The 24,409-nt window shown below is 34.9% G+C and overlaps 1 protein-coding gene across 1 annotated transcript in view; it reads right to left on the bottom strand.

Annotated features, from left to right (window-relative positions):
- The window catches only part of LOC116767882 (uncharacterized), a 29,534-nt gene extending 21,943 nt beyond the window's left edge, over positions 1-7,591 (bottom strand). Inside the window, exon 1 of the mRNA XM_032658435.2 lies at positions 6,397-7,591. Coding sequence (XP_032514326.2) covers positions 6,397-7,141 — 745 coding nt within the window. The 5' untranslated portion in view covers positions 7,142-7,591. The remainder of the gene's footprint in view (positions 1-6,396) is intronic.
- Positions 7,592-24,409: the final 16,818 nt, after the last annotated feature.

Here is a 24,409-nt window from a genome sequence, read left to right on the forward strand (position 1 = left end):
TCTTAAGAAATGTACAGGTACTTTAAAAAGTTATAAAAGTTAACATTAAAAAATCGTAACTTTCAAGAAGTGTAAGAATTAATATAACTAATAATAATATAAAACCAAGATACACAAATATGGATTCCGTGTTCATAGTAAGCTAAGTGTGTATCAATATATTATGTCACAGTTTGACCGTTGACGTCTGTAGACAATAGCAAAGAGGAGGTGTTCGTGGGTTCATTGACAAAGATTTCATCTTAGAATTCTTCCGTCAGATCTCGGTCTGTATAGTGTGACACGCGCCTTATATTTATTTAATATATCAAAGCTTGATGTAGCAAATATATTACATGAATCGTTGAAACATATTTAATTAAACATAGAATATTTTTTATTGTTCCGTAAGTCTGTGCTGTAAATGCTTCTAATGCTCGTTATATATAATGTGTCACTAGTCTGAACCTGCCCTACATGCGGAAGACGCTCACCTTCCTCTACTGTATTTTTTCAATCTCCTTCCCTATTCAATCAACAGACATTCCCAAACCGTTTTAATGTCAACACATCATATAACTATATATTTTAGGTAACAATATAAAACACAACACTTCACCTCAACGACACGACAGTCAAGGACACACACAAAGGTTTTTTCTCCGGTTGTAAATGAGCTCACGAAGCTCACAGTTATTAAAATGACAAATATCTTTTATATAAAAAGCTCACAGCTTTTTATACCGCGAGTCGCATCACGAACGTAAAACTCTGAGATTATAACGAGTAATGTTTAATATTTTCCGAAAGATTAATTCGTGACGAAATAAATTGCAATTAAAAATACTCGAATGAATGAATTTAACAAATTAAATCAGATTTCTAATTCGGACCGATATTTTCTGATAAGAACTAAATTTATAGTATCGCATGCCACATACAGTCGTGACTCGATGCTTTACCGATGCATTGCAGATTATGTACTAAAATATTTGCGGATTTCTTCATTTTATTCCAATATGACAGGCAATGTATAACATGCGAACATAAAAAAAACAACTCTGATTTGACTATGCTGACTTAGTGAAGGTCAGACGATGTGGTTAAGCGATTATTTAGTAAAAGAGCTTGCAGGACTCGTTTTCTGTTTATTTATCATTACATGTATAACGTAAGAACATGTTAATTATATACACTTGCAAAATATGTCCTTAGTTAAGGTTAACATAATATTTCCCGTAAACCTGATTGACAATTTATTTATTTACTAACTTTGACATCATATCGTTATCACAAGTCTCTACCTCACCAAAACGTATATTGCTGACATCAGTAAGTCAATCCAATGACCTCATTAATGAAAGTCTTTATCTTTAGTTTCGTTAAATGTTTGCGAATAGCAATAATAATAATGATTATTTATACATAGTGTCACACTAATCACTTGAAGGCTTTTACTTCTATAAACTTTTTAATACATCAAAAATATTTATAGGAACTATCATATTAGACCGTGTTTGAGTACATGGTAATGAAATTAATTTTAATTTACATATTATTGGAATATATTCTCCCAGTAATAATTATTAATTAATAAAGATGTCATTGTTATCTTACATCACCAGCCGCCGCGAGACTCGACATTGAGAGTGAACGAAACACCTTTTATAATTTAACATTTTCTCAAATTATTATAAAAACAATTACTTTTATGTTAAATTATTAATGTGACAGCAACATGCTTTTTGTCAGCGCGCGATAATTAAGACGACCAGTTTGTTCTTATTAAGGATTCAAGGCCAGCAGTAATGTGTTATTAAAAAAATCCGAGTAAGGGTGACATGTGACTGTCATCTGGCAGTTTTTAGAACTCGCATACAAAAGAGGTACAAATTATTTAAAAAAGTAAATAAAAATGTTTTATTATCTTATAATTCGGTTAAATCATCTAGATTCGGTTAAGTCAGATCCCTTAGTGAAGATCTAGTTAGTTAACCGAGATTTATATTTAACTAACCTTAACTACATTTAACGATAAAGTTTAAGTCAGGTGGTTTTTATAAGAAACGAGATGAATTAAAAATGAAAGATGTTGTGAGAAATATAACAAGTGATAAGAATGTCACTGATGAAATTATCGATTACGGAACAAATACTTGTTAGGTGGGACCTCAGAGACAACAAACAACATATGTATTATATAACGAGAAGACTGAAGTTCACCACATATGTAAAACGCGTACTGGTGTTGTTTTTTTGTATCGTTTAACGACACGTTAGAAGAACAGTATGCTCACATTACCATAAGTGGATCATTACTTTGCATACGGCGATACGGAGCGTGTCCAGTTGTCTATTTATATGCCTTCTCACATTAAAGTGTAAACGTATTTATGTCACCGACTCGTGGTAAGCACAAGTATCCTTCGCATCATCTATTCATTGGATGAGTTGGTGTCGTTGAAGTGAAACATTCTGAAACTCTGGGTTGTCAAAACAAAATAAATTGCAAGCACTTCCCGTCATTACAACAAGTTCATTAAATAATTACTCTTAATTATAATATTCATTTTTAAACTTAACATTCCTTATAAAATCCAAATTCCTAGCTTTTCAATTTATATTATCGAAGAAGTTTTTTATGTTCTATATAAATTCATATATTCATATCATATAAATTCATATTAGTATGAACTTAAAGTTGTTATCATATTATTTGAGATATTCATTAAAACTGCTTCTAAAATTAATTACAAATTTATGAAATTTAATATTTCATAGAGGCCTGACTACAGGTCGGTATGTAAAGTAGTCGGGCAGTTCAAATTAACGTAAAAGCATGTTTTAGAGAATTGATTAACAAGGTTGCGTCATTCACTAATACCGGTCCGTAATAAGCATTCAGTTCGGAGACAGTCGCTTGAACTGCGGAACAGAAAAGTTGGTTTATAAAACTGACACGTCTAACGTTAGTGATGCTTAAAACATCTAAACTTGTTTATTTGATGTCCATTCCCATCGTGGAGAGTAGTATTGTTCGGTACATTTATACGACGGACAAACAAGCAGGCCATACATAGAAAATATGCAAAGAACACGAAATATAAATATTCAAGTATAATTGATACCGCCTGGGACTGTCGTTAGGAGTTGAGCCAAGTGCGCTTTGGACCGTGGCCGAAAGACTGAGACGAAAAACATAGAAAGAGAGACGGAGAGAGGCGGCCGGGGATGGCACGGAGGAGCTCCCTCCACGAGGAGGGTGCAGGTGGATCAGGCGCAGAAATACATTTACATATACCTGTCTTAATCCAGTGTGAGAGGACGGAGTCGCGGCATTGACTTGTATCAATTTAATTACCTTACGTGTCAAGGAGGCAATAAAACACCGGATATCCTAATGTATTGACACTTCCTCATAAGATAAAAAAACTGTCAAAGCTCTCGCTTTACACACAATCAACTAATGTGAGCAGTGCTGCTCAAGTTCATCTGACCTCTGACACGCGCGTCAACAGGCGGCCGGATACGGTCGACGGAGGTTTATTTAATACAGTGGTCATTGGTCATGACTTCTAATTGATCGATTATAACATGCATTAGCAAATACAATGAATTCCCCTTGATTCAGTTCTGTCTAAAACTCCCAACTTCCAGCACACCATCGAACTCCTAACGTAGTAAATGCGACATGAATTTCGCAATATATTATTTTCTTTATCAATTGTAATCGATAAATCAAACTGGTGTTGCACCATTGATTACTTTTATTTGTAATGTTTTTGAAGCTGGATTTGTTTTCTTTGTCCAGATTATTTTTCAGTATTGTTTCAGGTCAGTTTCCTTCGACAGCACTAATTATATTTAGGCCTTTTTTTTGCGAACTTTGGTCGTGTAGGGTGACGTCATCACTCGCTGGGTCCGTAATGTTCGAATTATGTAATACTTAATATGAAACTAGTCAACAAGTATCTTTATAATTCCTCTTTGTAAATAAACTGTCATTTATAATGAACATGTTTTGATTCATTAAGAGCTCGCTTCCATCAAATCATCGACAGTATTGGCACAACATTTGATTTCATTGAAACATAAAAAAATATCCCGGACGTTTGAATATTTTGATGATTTAAGTAATCTTCTGGTAACGATGTCGCCGCACGTGCCGTAACAACTTGAACATACAACACATAATGACTTCAAATAGAATGAGACATAACAAGATCACATTATGTTGTATATTCATATTTACTGGCATGTTTATTACGATTAGCTTGTGCGCCTTAATTATTAAACGATGAATTCCTCACGAAATCTCTTCGTCGGTGAGATTAACACATAAAGACTAATCATATTAGTCGATACGTGTTCAAATATTTTTGGTAAACAAGATTATCTGTTATTAGCCGTGACGAACGACCGTGATCTTCGGTGAGAAGCTTCAAAAGATAACAGACTCATTACTCATTATATACTTAAACAATGCTGTTTACTGACTTGTTTATGATCTCTGAATGAGATGATCTCCTCTACAGAGACGAATATTCTCAGTGAACTTCAATAAGGTCTGAATGTCTTATTAATACAAACATTTAAAACACGCAAACAATGACATAATTTGTCATAATTATAATTTCTAGTCGGTAATGACGCCATATTTAAAATTCCAAATATCCTATATAATTCAAATGCACACAAGATTCATCTCAGTCAACATTATACACAAGTACATCGTGTCATGTTGTAAGCACGTGGACGGTGGACAGCCGATGGCTTTCACTATCGTGAGTTGACCCCAAACATATCAACTGACTCCGAGACATATTGACCCGCTTCAGGCTATCAAAATAAACTCTGTTTTTGTAAATCATGCAACTAGTTTTCACTTCATTAGATTAAGGCCGAGAAAACAGACTTTAGGGTAGAATAGAGACATTAAAAAAGTTATTAATGTCTAAATTCACAAGTCACAAGAAATTAATGTCTAAAGAGTTATTTCTTATTATGACATCTTTAATAGACATCAATCAAGCATCACTCATCTCCTGACAGATTGTAAAAATCGTAATAAATATTTACATTATTTTTTCCATCGCTTATAATCATAACATTATAACACCACATAACTATTTTTAAATAATGTTTTCATCTACAAACAGGCTGATCGGACGCCAACAATTCACGAAGAAACGCAGCAAAATAACTAATATATTTGATACATTAATGACTAGTCGTATTGAAAGAAAATATTAACTTAATGTATTTTAACATAGGCTAGGGTTATAACGACATTATACATCGCACCGCTTCTGATTTAACCCCAAAATGAAAGTCAGGTGCTAGTAGTCGCGTGCGTAACTTTTCGCTCTATATAATTTAAGAGCGTGCTATCGGGAAGTATTAAAATAACTGAACTAGATCATTTTGGAGAAAATATTCCTAAATCGTGGATATTATCGTAAGTATCGCAACCGTTTAGTTAGTAATAGTACGCTCACGGTTCAATATAGAAAAGGAATCATTAAGACAATGCATAACGAATAGCTCTGCTCCAACAAAACGCCTTGAACTACTTACGCATGCACGGCCTTTACGAACCCTCCACTTCGAAGGTTCCGCCGAAACAACTCACTGAATTACCGCTTAAGTTACATTTATACGACATATCAAAACGACTCGTATGCAACATATAAACTCATCTTACGCACGGACTCATTTGGATCGTTCTACGATCGCTGAATTTAATGCTCCAGAGACCAATTATAGTTCGCGTGGATCAAAGCGGGATCTCCGGTTCTTTAGTCTATATCGAGCTGTTCTGTATACAAGTCCCTGTCCCTGTAAGGACTTGCATTAATTTATGCAACCCACTTTTCAGAATGTGTGTACACTTTGTATCTCCCGTATCATATTTGTATTCGGATAAACTAATTCTTATTAAATACTGCAATATTGCTCTCTTATTTAATGTCAAAGTAAACACTGAATCACAGAACAAATACGATTAGTCTAACGAGCCACACACCTACTGCATTACTTTATTCCTATTCATTATAATAGCAGGATTGTTATTTTTTTTGAATTGTATAATTTTTTGCTTACGAAAACGTGACATCCTTAAGAAATTTGATCGTTATACACATATTATTACATATTATTTATACGTATAGGACTTATAAGATAAGATGCTTACAAACATGTATGTATAGGTACGACAGGTGTTCACGGAGGCCTTCCATAGGTCACTAGTTATGACACTGTGCAGTTATCAGCTTTTGCACTTTCTTATGGAAATGATTGTTATAAATGAGACCCTACAAAGAGTATATATATTTTATATATGACCGACTGGATAGTTTAAAATGTCGAACGTGTGTACTGATATGATATATTTTCCTAAGGAGGTGGTAGACCTACCTCTCGCCCAGCCGGTGAGTACATTTCCGAGGTATGCCACTTTGTAGACGGGATCAGGTTCACTGATGCGGACGCTGTTCGTGCGGCGCAGCAGACGGCCCAGTCCACGAGACAGCCGCCCTATAGCTCGAGTCGTGAAGTCCTTCCCCGAGACACCGTCGGCCAGACACACCTCGCCCGGCAGAATAGACTTTCCTTGCGCATTCTCTTTATGGGCGATTAGTTTTGGTATGGTCCTAGGGTTAGATTTTTTTCTTTCCGAAGTCAACGTCTTCGCTTGATTCACACTATACACGTTGCAGTTCTTCTTAAAGTTCTGGCTGTCTTTGGTGTTGTCGACATCTTCTGTCTTTTGAGGAGCGTCTCCGACATCATCTTTCCGGTTCGTGTTGAGGTTCTCACTGATAGAGTTATTGTTCAAAGTATCACACTGCCCGTCGCTGTACCGGCGCTCGCAACTCAGTCTCCTCTTTATGAGGGAAGGGTTCCTAAGGAGAATGCTCGTTTCACTGGAACTCCTATTTTTGAGAATGTGTATTTTTTTGACTCGTGAGAGCGTGCAGTCGACTTCATCAGCGCTGACCATCCTCTCGGTCTTTCCCTCCTCGTCCAGGAACCGCACCCTGAGACCGTTGGGTTTGTTGTCGCTAATCGATTTATCCGAGTCTTGTAATCGTTCCGCCTGACTTTTCGCGCTTGCTTCCAAGCAATGACGCTCCTTTTCACTCAGTGTACCGCGAGCCATTTTTCTTAAAACTGGCCTCTACCTTAAGGTTAAAATCTTTACATTATGAAGAGCAGCTCCGCGTTGCGACCGCACGATTAACACTTTCAAATAACGTCTCCTCTACTACCGAGAAATATAAACTAAAACCAGTCACCGGGGCCGAGCAAAGTAACAACACACACAGTCGTACACACTCCGTCCATTAAAGAACGACACTCGGTCGGAATGTCGTTTCACTTCCGAGCACTCGTCAGTACAACAAAACGTTCACGGCTCTTGTGAGATATAAAAATTATTTGAGACTAATTGTAAACACTATCGGATTGTTAGTTCTCAAGGTATTCGGCGTCAGCGCGGCGAAGGCGTGCGCGCTATACGACTCGCGCCGGAGGTATGGTGCGCGGGCGGCTCTCCACGCTAACTTAGTCTTGGGCCACCGGCCACCGGCCACCGTCAACACACACCAACCTGCCACAAAAAATAATTTTAAGACCTGACGTCACACTGTGCAATCGTGATCAAACACATCATAATTGGTTTTGCGTAATAAAAACATTTACTAATTATAACTGACTACAAAACAATTCAAATTAAAAAAAAAACGAATTATCCAAAAAATATATTTTATAAAAACATTATAAAATTAAAAGTTCTTGTAGCGTTTTAACTCACACATTGAAATGAAGACAGAAAATTTTTCTTTAATTTTAATATAAAAAGTAAATTTGCATTATAAATATATATTTTATAGTTAATGAGATATTTTTATAAAACTTTATTAAGATTGCACGCTCGTTATTACCCACATAACATACGTTAAGCTTTTTTATATTTAATATAAAATATAATAGCGTGGGTAACTAAGTAGGTAGTACACTTCGTTAATTATCTACTCATGATAGATTATAAATAATTAATGAATTATATTTTTTAAGTCTCCCAATCTAAGTCGTGCGACTCCTTTTTATAAAGACACTATATTTTTTTTTAAATGGCATAAAGCATTTTTTTAATAGAACCTTATTAAAATTTAATGAAGCCAAGCCTCGAAAAGAATTCGCGTTGTTTATTTTTAATATAATAAAATCTACCTTTGAAACTATACTTCTAAATTATTTCAATTCAGTTTACGAGTTTTTTCTAAATATCGATGAATACAAACAATCGTAACAATAATAGTTGTATGTTACTACATTATACATAAAGTAGCCATTTTATTGCTTTTTACTTTTGTTTTCATTGTTTTTTTATTTACTTATTTAAGAAGAACCTATGGGGTTAAACCTATTTTCACACATTCACACATGTTTTTTGAAACATTCAACAAAAAAAATTGATTTTGTGAAATCTACCTGATGTTAAAGACGGGTCGAGACGTTCAATAATATAAAAAAAAATTAAGTTACAGAATAAATATTGTGACATTATTCAATCAAAATAGTAATGACAAATGTATGAAACAAATTCTAACGAAACTAAAAATCATAAGAAGATAAAAAAACTGAAGAAATCAAGACGAGTTCAAAATATTAAGTTACGTATAAAAGTTACGACATTAATTAGTTTTTTAACCGGCCATATTTTAATCATATAAATCATATAAATCGGTAATTATATATCCTAACCGTAATATATCCTAACCTAACATACACGTATTACGTGCTGATGTATTTTCTGTTAAGCGAATTAGTGCTATGAGTGTGATGTAGGTATGCAGTAGGTATTCAGTAGGTAACCGTCACGCGCTCCACTTGTGACAGCTGAACGTTATTAACTATTGTAGGTCGCTGAATTTACATAAACATTACAATATTGCAGAAAACATGTAACATATTGTACAGAGAAATGACACAACGCAGCTTACTCGAGCGTTTCATTTGCCTGCTTTAATATTAAAATTACTCGACTGGATTTTACTCAAACTATATATATATATATATATTAGATACTATTTCCTGCAATAGATCATAGATTACAATTTTATTGCTTCCTAATTCACACAGAACGCGAGTTATAGAAAGCTTATTTTATTTTAAGCTATTATTATCTTGCACTAACTGCTATCTGTTACTGTGATCACCTTTATTTCTGAACAACTGATACACGCGACTGCGTCTGTTGTTTTAACAAAGTAGGTATCATATGCAAGATAAGGTAAGGAAAACTCAAATCTAAATTGTTTATAATATCACGCTCTATACTAAAGTAACACATCACAATATATTTTCTTTAATGTCCGAGAGCCTCATACATACAATGTTGGACATTTAACTTAAATCTAACTAATTGTTTTGGCTCGATGGACGCGAAACTTCAGACGTCTATTATTTAACTTATAAAGCCTGATGCATACGTTATACTCTTTATGTACAGCTCAAACGTACATCGTGTGTAGTTGCACCTAATATAATTGCTATTCTAATTTCGAAGCTATCAATACTATGCGTATGATATACAGAGTTTTTCGTCTAAATATTATATTTATAATAATATATGTATATATTGTTATTATAGGATAGATGATTGTGCGGCCTTCAATGTACATATGTAACGTGTATAAGGAGAGTCCAATAGATCTTTACATGGCCTGCCATCTTAAATAGGTGAGATATGAAAAAATGCAGACCAGAACAATGTAAAGGATCTCGTGACTCACTCACGGCTCCTAGATTCCTCTGTTTATGTTTACGTTTTATCGATAATAGAATCAATAACTTTGAATTTGTTTATTTTGAAACAAATTCAATCATAAAGTCGAAATTCATTTCACAGCACCACAGACCGTTCCTGTCTGTTTGTGAATATTTAAACGATTATCTCAATCTGAAACCTCTCGTCATGTGCTGTACACGTTTACTCCAAGTTCTCCATAATTTTTAAGCCAAATAATTATTAAAACTTATTCAATGATAGTTGTATCATCCATACTGAGATGGAAACCGCAGTTCATCTCCGCCACCTACAGTCTTGGTCAGTAAGGCGTTAAAAGCGATAAGCGTTGTTTCCACTCATTAATTCATAATCATATATAATTACATATAAATGGTCTATTGTCGCCACACGACACGTACATCGCGAGTCCTCCCCTACAGTGTGTACGGAACCCATTTATAACATACCTCCGCACATGAACCGCTCTTTCAAAAATTTCGCTCCAAATTCAGTTCCTATCGCAATTTCCAAACCGTCACTATCGGCTTGTATCAGTGTTATCTGAACGTATTTAGACCGCTACGAATAAAACTAGGTCATAAATTATCAATTGAGTGAAATTTTGACTGAAATAATCATTAATATCAAAAAAATAATGTGGCACAGAGCGGAACATTACAGATAAACAGTTCAGAACAATACTGCGAGATAAGAAAATGATAACTTTTAATACATCTCCTCAAGTTACTTAATATTGTTTTAAGTTCGAGAGAACATATAGCGGGGAGCGATTGAATGATTCAATTGGTACGTTTTAAGGCGACCATCTCATCATCGATCAATATAGCACACGCGTGTCTGTGCCGTTGGGACTTTATCAGTTTAAATCTTCAAGCCAATACAAGCTGTAAGGCATAGCACGGACGGATGTATCCGCCTGCATCAATCAACACACAATAGTCACCTGGGGCAGAGAACATGACGGTATGGAACAAACGTCTACACGCAAACCGACTCGCGTATAGTGGTCTATGAAGCAAGGCCTGTTCACATCGACGACAGAACGATCGAAAAATACTGTAGGATTTCGGTGAGGACTCACGATTGAATGGACTGAAATCATATAGTATATATTAAACAAAGATATTATAAAATGTCCGTAAAAGATCAATCAGCTGTGTTGTCTCATTTATTTTAGTAATTTATATTATTGAGAACAACAGTGGAATTTCTTGCGGACTTCTCTTCTACATGTAACAGTAACCTAACTCCCAGTTTGCTTCGTTATACTACACACCAATCATTTCTAGGTCTTCTTTCAGAAACGCATGTTTATACTCTCACGTGGGAATACTTATTAATAAAAACTGGAAACGCTTTGTACGTAGTGTGTCGATTTGAACTTGTGATTAGTACTTAGGATGCAAATTTATTCTAGTAGAGGTTATGTGGCCTCTAAAAGGACTTGTAGAAAAAAGATCTTTCGTGTATATTAGGTTGCCTTTCACATTTATATTGGGATATATCATGAAGCTGACAACCCAAAGGTCATTGACTCATCAGTAGCCGTGTCAATTGCAACTTGTAAGTGAGTAAGTGAGTGTCGACAGTTATTTATTGTCTTGTATCACAGTTAATGTAAAGCGTCACACGCTAGTAGAGCTGATAAGATGATTTCTTCAGAAAAATATGTCCAAATGGAAGTCTAAAACTGAGGTCTTAAAAAAAATTAATTAAGGCATGTTATAGCATGTTTTTAACTTTTGTATACCTAATATCTACGTTAAAAATTCTCAAATCAAAATATTTTTAAACAAAAACAAAATTTTAATTAGTTATGTTTTTTACAGCACAAGTTTTTTATTGTTACACAGTAGTTCACGTTTAATATTTTATCAGAAATCTGTCAAATTAGCGACTCGCGAGAACTTTTCACACCACGATGAACAATATAATGGCGGGACGTGTGACATTGAACAATATGTTTAGTTAACGATACGAGCAGATCACTCGGTCACTGTTTACAAATCAACATCCAGACGAGAAATGTTGTCTCTATACGAGGCTGTGAGGAGCATGTTTGAGAAACTTCAATCCCTGAGTTGTTTACCCCTCTCATCCAGTGGTCTTGTCTCACACCGTGCCAGTTCCCGACCCTCGCGTCAGATGTGCGCAGTGTGATGTAACACACATCCTGGTCATAACCAATGGAGCACCTGCGTTTGTGTCTATTGTATTTTTTGTCGCAAGATTCGAGGTCACACGTTCTAATAACATTGAAGCATTTTACGACGCTTTCTCGAAAATAGGTTAGTTTCGACCGTTCCTGTTACAAGAAAATGGTTTTTCACACCAACATAAAAAAACACCATACACTTCGATCAACATTCTGTTGTATAAATGTTATATATGGAAGTGAAATTATTATAATATTTAATAAAACAAACTATAAATTAAAATGAATTATTCTGACAATTACAACAGTGGAAGTAAATCAGGCGCACAAACAAATGAAATAAAGTTTTGTGATCTCTTATTTAATTTATCAGTAGTTATATAATGTATGTAATATGTATGTTATTTGCTGTTATATATCACACACAGCACACAACAACAATATCTTCTTGTCCATATGAATCATTATTGTCTCAACAAAAGCGAACCGTCAACACAAGGGACTAGTGACGGACAGACGTACATGTTTATTACGGCTTATAATAGAGACATTGATACTATTTATATTAATACAAACTTCCTCATAATAAACAATGTATGTAGTTCATTAGAGCTCCTTAAAATAATATTTTGTTGTGAATTTATTACAAATAAAATAAATAGCTTATGTTTAATGTATTACTAACATGTTATTTACAAAGGGTTTAATACGTTTCATACGTCCCAAGTTTCAGACCGTCACGTCGTTTTCTGTCACAACGCAAACAAACAGTCGGGTGATTCATTTTATAATATCTGTCGAGATGCTCCTGGGTTTAGAGTTTAGTGGGGCGACAACTACAGGCGTTCATACAGTCGGCACGTGATCAGAATGAACACAGGGACTAATGTTTTACATATTACCGACTGACAGCTCGTCTGTCCGTCTTATTATTCAAAAGGAAATAATATATAATAACATTATTTGTTAATTTCTTATAATATTTGAATAGTCTAAGACTATTTATTCGAGGACTTACTCGGAGGCCTTCACTCACAGAACGCATCACGTGAATTGTCACGTTATACCTGATATTTATTTTAAAACCAATTTAAAAAACAACTGGAACATTCTGATTATCTTTTATGAGACATCCTTTATAGATATAGAAGGACTTTTTATTGCATTTTTTATGTATAAAGTAAGTTTTGAAGATATTCTACTGACCACAGTCAATGCTTGTCTCTCAGAGTGAGTCCTCCTAGTACGTACGATTGCTTCCCGATTCCCGACTCGTGCGTCACTACACACCGTTGACGTCACTTCACGGAGTCTTCCCAAACCTTCCATAGAGCAGTTGTGTATCAACGGAATACTAATTTAGACGCGTCATGTTTTAATATCTCTCTACATACTTACAAAGTATGCCTCTTTACATATGTATGTAGGACTCATTACTTGTTATCTCGTGGTAAATATAAACCCCTATATTCTATTTCGCTATACATTACATGAATCAATGATAAAATTACACAATTTTCCCTCATCTCCATACCTTCCAGCTGGTTTCAAACTCGTTCTGAATACATTTCCGTTTCATTGCGTCCCATCTCAACCCAACAGTGAAATGTCCATTCTACGAGTACATTGTCTCCTGCCACGAGATTCACGACTATTTTAAAGGAATGTAAAAAAATGGTTTGATTTGTTGGGATTTTGGTTATACGAGTATATTAAATATTATTGGTTTGATATATTTCGATAATTTAACTTTTGAATCTTATTCAAAATTATACCAAATTTTTTAAGAGTTGTCGCAAGTCGCGTGTGGTCTTGACAAAATTAGACTTATGATAATGGTTGACCTACTTCAATAAAAAGATTCGTGCAAATGATCCAAAAGTAGACCAGCATTGCAAGACAACTAGCATTCATAACGTATTAGGAGAATAGTTTGTCTAAGTGAAGGTTAACTACGACCACAAAATGAGCTGTTTTTTATTTAGTATCGCAACTCTTACTGTGTGTAACGTTCAGTACGTTGCAGGATACTTCATAATAATTATGTATCACGAGCTTTTAACTAATTAACTAATCGGTTCAAATAGAATTTATAGTCGTTGGAAACGTTAGTATTTAAACAAGTGGTTTACTACAGCATTGGGAAACAATCAATATTGCAGGTATCTTTATAACAATTACAAATAAAAATATAACTCAACTTAACTTTAGTCCAATGTTACAGTTACAGATAATTAAATAAAAACTGAAAATACTATTATTATTTCAAGTGAATTCGTCTTCTGCTTTCAATACATTAATAAGATCTTACAAGACTCTACTTTCTTGTAACTACACTTGTCTCAAAATGCGTTTCATATTAGTTTACTGTAAATATCACACTTTAACAAGGATTGCCCGTAACTATGCAGTACAGTATAGTTGTTTCTTGATTATTTTTTAAATGAAAGTAATGACTAATGAGAGTATTTTAATCAATGAGACGTCAGACTCAGACGACGTACTTGTGAGTCTCGCGTCAATTTAATGCTTCTATATAAACAACTACGGAACGAATTTTCTTAACTTGACGATGATTTTGAACCTAAAAAAATATAGAGAATACATCTGTTAGTATCAACAGCATATACTATAACGTATTGTTTATCATTCCGCAAAACACTACTGTATTGCATTTAAAAATAATGTTTCTTTAAAGCGATGACATATTTGGTTGCAGATTGATTGACTACGTCCGACTTAAATTCTTCCCATATAAAATCTAAATGACTGTTCTAATGCACGTCTATTTATTACTCAAGAAGCCTCAACCACCTTTATTTTAATCTTATAGAGTATAGACCACCACTCTACAACATATTATAAACCACACCTGTGTAAAGCCACATATTCCTGGCGGCGTGGTTGAGGCGGTCTGTCCTCGGTAATAAGATCCTACAGGAAGTATCCTCCACTTGAACTCTCACCCGAAGCCGCACATCAATACTGACGGTGTCTCAATGACAAAATATATTAATATAAGAACTATCAAGGATTCCGAGTTTGAACTAATTACAGCTATAAAATTAACTCTCGTGTCAGAGGAGGTCGCCTCTTTAATGAAAAAACAAACACTGAGATTGATTGTCTTATTTGGCGTCGTCAGTAACTCGGTCAGGGTCCGAGAGTCGATAGCTACCACATACAGTTGGTCTTCGATCAATATAATACTCGTACACAAGCTTTATCCTATGAAGCAGTTGTTTAAATATAAAAACTATGAAATTTACCTTTAAAACTATAAACAGCGATGTGTTGAACGAGTTCTCACAAATCACCACCACATGGAAAGTTTGCAGGAATTTAAACCGCGCTTCCTCTCGGAACAAACGAGGGTTATTCTAGAGAATACTTTTCATATATACAATATTATTATAAACGATATCTTTGTAGCTGGAAATAAACTTGAAAAACATATTCGTACAGTACATATATTACATGCAAATTATATTTTCAAATTATCTCCCACGTGTCGTCTTTCTCCGACACTCGATCAATATTATGATAACACATGTGACTATGTTAACAGAGGACATTCCTTCTAAATATTCCATTTAAGTACTTTAATGTAACTTCATTAATATTTCCATCACGACGGGCACTCGCTCGTTATTATCATTATTTTGTGTTAGTATCAAATAAATACAAGAAGCCCGCTCGTTACTCTCATTATAACTCTTATTTAAGGCTACAGAATATTAATTTGAGCTTCTGTTTTGTGCTGAATAGAGACACAATAACATGTGTTCATGTATCCTTTATGTTGAAACTTCAAGTATGTTAATTAAAAATCACAATTTTAATAAAAGATAAAGCTATTGACTCACATTCATAAGGTAATACTTGTTAAACAGCGAGGAGACGGAAGAGGGAAATTAAAGTTATTGAAGTGACTCACACTCTCAACAACATCTCGGATCTCAAAAGATTAGGATAAACAAGAAATATGGTTTCATAAGAAACTTTTTGAAAGTAAACAAGATAAAAAATAAGAGGCCCTGTATGAAGACGCAACACAAGATATAAGAATGTACGGATAATAAATTTACAGGTAAGTCTGTCTGTATTGAGAGTAGATCAGATCAGTTACAATATATAATGCTACTTATACTATAAACGTTTACGTGCAGACGCCGTCATGTTTGTTGCCATTTGAAGGTGAAATTATGGAATAAATTCTCACGAAACTGTCCAATAATGTAACCTAGATCTCGGAATATGATATAGATTATACAAGTAATTTAATAAAAAAAAATCCGCGTGGTTGCCTGAGAGGCACGATATGAAATTTTTTTTTTTGTATAAAGTCACGCATCCATTTTATTACGTAAATACAATTATTTTCTGAACCTAATTCCGAAGTATCGGCGAACGTAGTTGTGGACACTGTGGACATGAGTGAATGTGGACATATATTAGTCTTTCCAATTTTGTACTTTATGTTGAACGTTCTTACTCGGTACCGTGGATAACAGATAAAAGGTACTATTACTTAGAAGTATTAATACTAATAATCGACACGCATCCCAATATTTTATATTATTAAGAACAATGTCCTAAAAAGTTGAAGATGAAATGAGCAAAGTACTTATATTGAAAGTACTTACATGACACATACTAGGAACTTTGTGATCGCTTTATTTTGCTATAAAACGACATATTACGACGAATTCTTTTTATTTCTCTCGCTTAATATTTATTATATTTTAAACTAACTTTAATAGAAAACGCTGTTGCTACCGTCATTAAGTCTTTGAAGCCAAACCAAAAAGATTATTGTACTTTTTTTGCAACAAGTCTTGTGTAATTGTTAGTTAGATATCATTAAAAGGAATATTCTAGATGCTTTAATTTTGGAAATGAAAACAAAAAGACGTTAATTTTATTTTAATGGGAACTTAATTCACTAATCTTGTCCGTGTGTTCAAGAAAGCTTCGTACATGTTTGGTTTAAATCATGATTTTCCTGTTCTACTACTGTTGCCATGTCTGTCAGAAATACTCTACTTGTGGTAAATAGAAGAACAAATATATTATTAAGATTCTTAATCTTTAAAGGTCGTTAGTGATTGTTGATTGGATCTTGAGGATTTGCTTAAAAGGTAGACTTTATTTGTAAGAATTTTCTATCGCTCTAAGTAATAGTTACTTTCACAATACAATCGGATTGTTGTCAGCTGTTCGTCGGGTTTGGTTGCTTCTATAAAATTCGTCCTAAACTTTAAGCTTCTATCTTAGAATTTATGTATGTTTGTCTCTTTGGTAAACTACAAGTTCATCTAAAAAATGTCACTATAAGTAATAAAAATGTCACTTTAAGTATGTGATTGCATCCAAAATCCAATATGGCGAAACAGCAAAGATATGTGTATGAGTTGAATGGAATTCCTAATAAATACTCGAATAAATAAAATTTAATAGCATTTTAAATATTTGCTTCTATTTAAATAAACAAATTTTTGAAGTGAAATTTCTTATGCGACTTCCAACAAGGTTGCGTAAAAGTTTAACGCTCCTGGGGGTGGGGGTGGGGGGTGAGGATAGAAAGAGGCAGTGCAAGAGGGAATGCGGGCAACAAATCAACTTGTAAGTAATGTTAATAAAGTTTGTCTTAAAGAAAGACTAAAAAATCCTTAAAAATCAATTTGTACACATAATATTTTTTTTTTATGAAATCTAGTTATCTGTGGTGGGTTCATAGAATAAGTAATAATTGAGAGAAAAAACCATCCCGACCAGTTGTGGCGCACGAATAGTTCTGCTGAATATTCGGTATTCGGCGATATTCCTTACCTCGAATATACTATTGGCTACGCGTCCCACAAAAACAATATTAAAGAAATATAAAATTCTCAACATTTATTGTTAATTATAACATAACTGTTGAGGTTTTTTATATGTGATCATTAATTTTACGCTTGACTTGTGTCAATTAAGATAGATTAGCAAAAGGTATGCGATCTTCTTCAGTACATATTGCTAGAACATTCTCAGAATTATCATAAGACAATACTGATTGACAAAGCTACTACTAACATTCTATTTTATACACGAGAACATATTGAATCCGTCTGTAGATGCGTTTCAGAAGGAATTATTTGGGGCCGGAGTGCGACAGAGAGGTTTGACATTTCGTGTATACAAATACGAGTGTAGTAGAACAAACGAGCAGTGTAAGCGAAATTATACATACACTGTGTCTATCACACGCGTCTCACTATTCTGTGAGTACTTTCATGTTCCAACTAGCTTGTATACGTAAATCAACATGCAATGATGTATTGAGGACTTGAAGGCAGACCGCTTATTACATATTCAGCCGAGTGTGACGTCACGCTCTCTGATGACGTCCCCCTACTCCTGGGCGGCGTCTCCCGTCCGCTCCTCGGGGGCCGCTGTACCGTGACGAGGCCTGAGAAAGTGTCTAGGGTCGCGGCCCCGTCGAGCGTGACGGATTTCACAAGAAAGTGATACGATTCATGTAAACCGATATTTATGTAATTTAGAACATTTACATAAACATTTGATTCCACGATGTAAAACTTACCCTAGTGTAGATATTATTACTTAAAACTAAGCGTTCGTTTCTTAATGTATGCGAAGGTAACAAGAGACGGTCTACTGTCGTGTACGGGCGACCGTTCACCGTCAGTGGTAGTGAGCGGTGCACATTCATTAGCATGTCGGAGAAGGTGTCCACCCTCGGCTCCCCGGGAGTGCGGACACCTCCAGCAACCCAATACATTATAAGACTACAAGACAGCACAGTTCGTAAATCTGTCCGTGTGTCGTGATGTATCGCGGCCGGGCATTGTAGCTAATTAAATTAGTTCCAACACTCGACAGGGCATAACTTGGAGAATGTAACGAACCCCGCTTTGTTCTCCGTTCTAAACTCAGATCAGTTTCCATCACGTTGAAGCAAGTCGATTAATGAGCGGTCATTAATTTAGTATAAATAATGTGTTGGTACAAACGGACAGTTTGATAGACCATCACGTCGTTTTCCATCGAATTAGGCACGCTGAGTGTTACTGCGTGAAGTGACGCGGACGAGGCGACCTTCCACAGAGGCATGTGACTTAAAGACTCGTATGATTGACGGAAAATAATATATATTAACATTAATGAGAAAATTCATTTATTTATATGTAAAAATTTTAGTATTTAATTGCCGTATATTTTTCTCCGTGACCTCAGCATCGAGTATTGGAAACCTTAGATTAAATATAAGATACATATATACATACTTGCATGAGTTCAGCTACATACAAGTTAATAAAAATAACAAGGTTAATGAATGGTTATCAGCTGGCTGACAGTTATAAATAAAATATTTATATGTTGTGAAGATGATTTTTCATATCAATATGTATTAAGACTTACTGATTATTAAAAAATCTATTTATATATTAATACACTCTACGTGTTTGAGTTTATTTAAAATAATCAATACTTGTTTTTAATAATGAAAGAGGTGGTCAATGATAGCCGTATTATCACAATGTTGTAATAATTTAGTCTTGTATGAACTTCGTAGCTAATAAACGAAGAGCCGATGCTAGGTCGTTAACACCAGACCCACTTAAAGCCCAATCATTATCACAACTTTAACGAACTGACGATGGTTTTATGAGATTAATATTGAAGACATAATAATGAAACTATGAGCAGTCGTAAAACATTCATCTAAGATGTAAGAAGACATTACAGTGGAACGTCACTGAACCTCAACACTAGCTGCGGATGTCACACTGTCAGATGTCACTGAGTGTGCAAAGGTGTTCCCATCAAAAATATAATGTATAAATGCAAAAATAAAGAGCCAAGTTCAACACAAAAATTATGCTTGGCTAAGGGCTTCGTCGCAAAGAACGCTGATCTAAATGAGTGCCGAGTTCTATGCAAAAAATAAATATTTATTTATAAAAATAAAATAACGCTATGGACAAGTATTAAACTCTGTTTCTTTGCTTCGTTGGATAACTATAACGATTGTTGTTGTTTAAACATTTGAGATCTTAATGTAGGTTAGATTTAACCAGTTTTTATCAGAAATAAAATGTTGAATAACTTTATAAAACGTCTGATGCCATGATAGATATTCGCCTAAATGATTCACATCTAAACCAAGTTGCAGCATCGCCTACAGTCTAGGTTTCATACAACTGTTGAGTTGCCTTCGTGTTGAACTACACTGAATTTCTTAATAAATTAAAACCGATTTGTAACTATGACAGCTGCATAGTTGACACTCAAGTGAGACGGTTACCATCCTGTGAGAGAACTATGTATTGAAGAAATATTTAGCAGTTTCAACAAAATTGTGGCTCTTTATTTACATTACATAAACAAAAAAGGAGTTTTAATTCATCAAAAGTTGGAAGGCAGTCGTAATCACATTGTGGAAGTCGCAGGAAGTTCCTTAACTTAAGGTCGAGTTTTATTACTAGCAGGAAACATCTCCGGACGGGTCTTGACTTATATCGCACTTAAACCCAACAGAAGTTGTCGGAGACTTAGTGCGGGAGAGGATTCAGATGAAAAAACTTCAACAAAGACGAAAATGTGCTTCGACTGTTTCTGGAGATTTAGTTATAGCTTTGGAATCTAATTCTTACATATACCTCAAGTAAATGAAACTAATATTTTTCGGATTACATTTAACCCGTTTTCTTGGTAGCCGCACTATACTATAAGAACGGTTTCGCCTTTCCGAGACGATATTAATTTCATAGTGATGAAACTAATATTTGTCGCATTACAACGCGTATTTTATTATTTTAAAAACTACGTACTCCCGACGTTTCGGTTACTTTGCAGCGACCGTGATCACGGGCTGACGAGATGTGTACACATCAGATCTATTTATATTCACTGTACGGTATCATTCAAATCAGTATAACTGGTTGAAATATCTACCTACTTATAGAAGTCGAATCCCATCACTTATCGGACTTAAACTTCATTACAAGGATGAGAAGTAACAAAGAAGTCATCATGAACAAACTTTCTCGTCACCCGTTATTGACTCCTTTTAATATTAGTATACAAATCCACGTGTGAACTGTTGTTTGAGAAAAAAGATCACCCTTTATAAATAATAGAAATCATAGTTTAAATGACAATGAAGTAAAACGCTTATAAGATTGCGTTTGAGGGATACGTATCGCCTCGCCATCAAATTCGATTGCTTTTCATGTCCCCCACCGGATTTAGATTCGAGACAATAATATCAGAATCTAAATATTATGATTTATTCCGAATCAATTATCGATTTTCATGTAAACAATCGAAAATCAGACGATCTATTTCTGCCATTATTTTGGTCGCTCGTTCGATCCTTGAGGGAACACACATGCATGTTTTTAACGCTCTAAAATCTGAATGAACCGTTTGTCAACTTCATCTCACATGCAAAGTTTTCTACAACACGGATCATATAATATTTATATAAATAAATCATTGCATTGAACGTATCTAACATCAATGTAAAGTGTAATGGTTCCCGAGAGTGACGTCATAACGTAATTTCCAGAACAACAGCGCTGCTAGTATGTTTAACAGTCTAATGAACTGAACACAGGCGACTTCAGAACTATTAAACAGTCATGATCGTTCGGGCGGGTGTAGGTGTACACTGTACAGTATATATTATATATTATAATAACAACGGCAGCGTCTCATGAACACTAACCCGTGACATTGGATAAGGAGTCACGTGTCGCCAGCGGCCGCGTGCACTCGCGGACCGACTCACGTGCTGGGAAGGAACACTCACTACCGAAATACATATTTATAATATATTAATATATATAACGAACGCGCGACGTGTCGCATCGGTTTGTAAATAAAATACGAGACAAACTTATCAGTGAGCCGCTTGTTTCCGATATAACTAACTTATATATGAGATGTGCCAAATGACTGCCACGTTTAACATCTCAAGCGATAGGTAACAGAGTTGTTTGTCACACGTACATCTGGGATCGGTGTGAGTTCTTATTCACTCACAGTTTGAATACATTACATAGAAAACCAACATTTAACGTGAACTAAACCTATACGAAATAATGTGAATTTACGTTTTAACTAACTATTTTCAATCATTGAATCGAATGAGTTTCAACAAATTTGTCTTTAAATGGTCAAGGCATAACTTGTTTACCTCTATGACTTAATTAGCACCTAGAAACTAAAAAATAAAGTGTTGTTATAATGTTATAAATTAATTAATTATAAATTAAATAATTATAAAGGTTTTAATTTTACGAAACTGTTAATGAATTATTATTATTTAAATTAAAATGTTCTATGTAATTATCCGTATAATATTGAACCCTGATTCAAGTGACCCTGTATATATAAATATATATAACTCACCTCTTCAGTGGACTCCGTGCCGCGCGCCGCTGTCGACGGTCTATCCAATACTGAAGCTTTCAGTTTTCAGCGTGTTCCAGAGACTCGCTCGGTTCAAACTAAACTTACAGCTTACAACTTCGGGCATATGGAAAAGAAACACGAAGGTTCCATGGTCGTTGAAACATTAAATATGTTCTATATAAATCACACTATACTAGAAATCTCTTTATAAATATCTCAAAATGTACTATACTGGTACATTCATAATATTGATATGTTTGGTTACGGGCAGGAAATAATGAATTCTGTGTCAGATTTATCTGAGCTGCTGATTTTAATTCCGTACGCTGAATTAACGACCAGCTAGTGACGTCACTAAATAAATCAAAATGAGACTCATATTGTTAGTATTGAATGACGTCACTGGCCAGTGTGACCGTTACTAACGCTTTTACCTTCCTAATTAAAGCAGATTTATAATTTATACAATTACGTTGTTAAAGATATGACTGTAAAGAAAAAGAATTGATCAGTTCGTTTTATACAACACTTAGCTGTCTGCGGCGCGGCGGCTCGCACGAGGTGAAGTTGGATTAAATTAACTTATATTGTATTAAAATACTTTAGTTAATTGACCTACCTATATATATATATATATATAGGTCATAGGTCATATATAGATCATTATCATAGTAACGTATATTTGACAGATTGTAAAAATACGTAGTTTCTTTTATTCTTTGTTTTTTTTTTTATTTTATTTAAACCTACACCTGGGTCGCAAGTCCCAGGGACTGTTGAACTCGCTGCAACGCGATGGACCCGGCACCCACACGGTGAATCCATGGAATGTTGAGAGGTTTCGTCTCGTCTAAATATCATAACCAAACTCTTAATATAAAGGGTCGCCGAGGAACTGAAAATGCCACACGTGGGTCACGTGGTGTCAATACGTCACCCGCTGGTCTAATCACGAGGTCAAGCTCGGAAGTATTAAAGTTATTCAATTAAAGCACAACATTAAATGAAATATAAAAAACTAGGAAAATAGGAAAAAAGGAGCGTCCTTTATATATAGTCGCCTCACCCTTCGCCCTCTCGACCCTGACCGGTCACCCTGCATTCCTTAAATCGTGTCCTTTAACAAGAAATCGTGTCAAGGCGCCTATTTAATGTCCAACTTTAATGACTCGTGACATATATTGGATGTGTTAGTACTTATTTTATTTTTTATTTTAAGCGTAATTCTTAATTGTGACTAGTTATTTTCCTCCGACCTCGTCACCTCCTGCCCCGTGTATGTTTGTGAGAGCGACTCTTATAATACTATGTCTAGTTATTATAAGAACCTCTGGAAGGTAGCTGAAATAATTATGATACCAAAACCTGGCATACCACCACGGGAACCAGCTTCATATAGACCGATTTCTCTACTACCAATTATGTCAAAATTATTCGAGAAACTATTGCTAAAAAGACTAAAACCAGTTATTAAAACAGTAATATTATTCCTGACCATCAATTTGGTTTCGGAGAGAAGCATTCAACTATTGATCAGGTACATAGAATAACTAACTTTATAGAAAAAGCGCTGGAGAAAAAAAGGTTCGCTCTTCCATATTCCTTGATCTAGCACAAGCCTTTGATAAAGGTTTTGATGAAGGACTCATACACAAACACAAATTAATGCTACCGCGACAATTTGCTGAGATTCTTGAGTCTTATATACTGAATAGGGTATTCCGAATTCGCCAAGAAGACGCCTATTCACAAATAAGGCCAATCAAAGCTTGGGTACCACAAGGAAGCGTATTATCGTCATAATGGCGATAGATGACAATCACGAAGAGGCCGTTGAAAAAGTCTAAACAGCAATCAAAGAAGTAATCTCCTGGACTAAAAAATTTCGCATTAGGCTGAATGAAAGCAAGTCAATTCATGTTGACTTCACAAATAAGAGACCACAGCATTTCCCTGTATTTATCAATGGTAAACAAGTACCATACGCTAATACAGTCAAATACCTCGGCATGACTTTAGACGCCAAGCTGCTC

Source organism: Danaus plexippus (assembly GCF_018135715.1).
Source record: "Danaus plexippus chromosome 3 unlocalized genomic scaffold, MEX_DaPlex mxdp_25, whole genome shotgun sequence".
NCBI lineage: Eukaryota > Metazoa > Arthropoda > Insecta > Lepidoptera > Nymphalidae > Danaus > Danaus plexippus.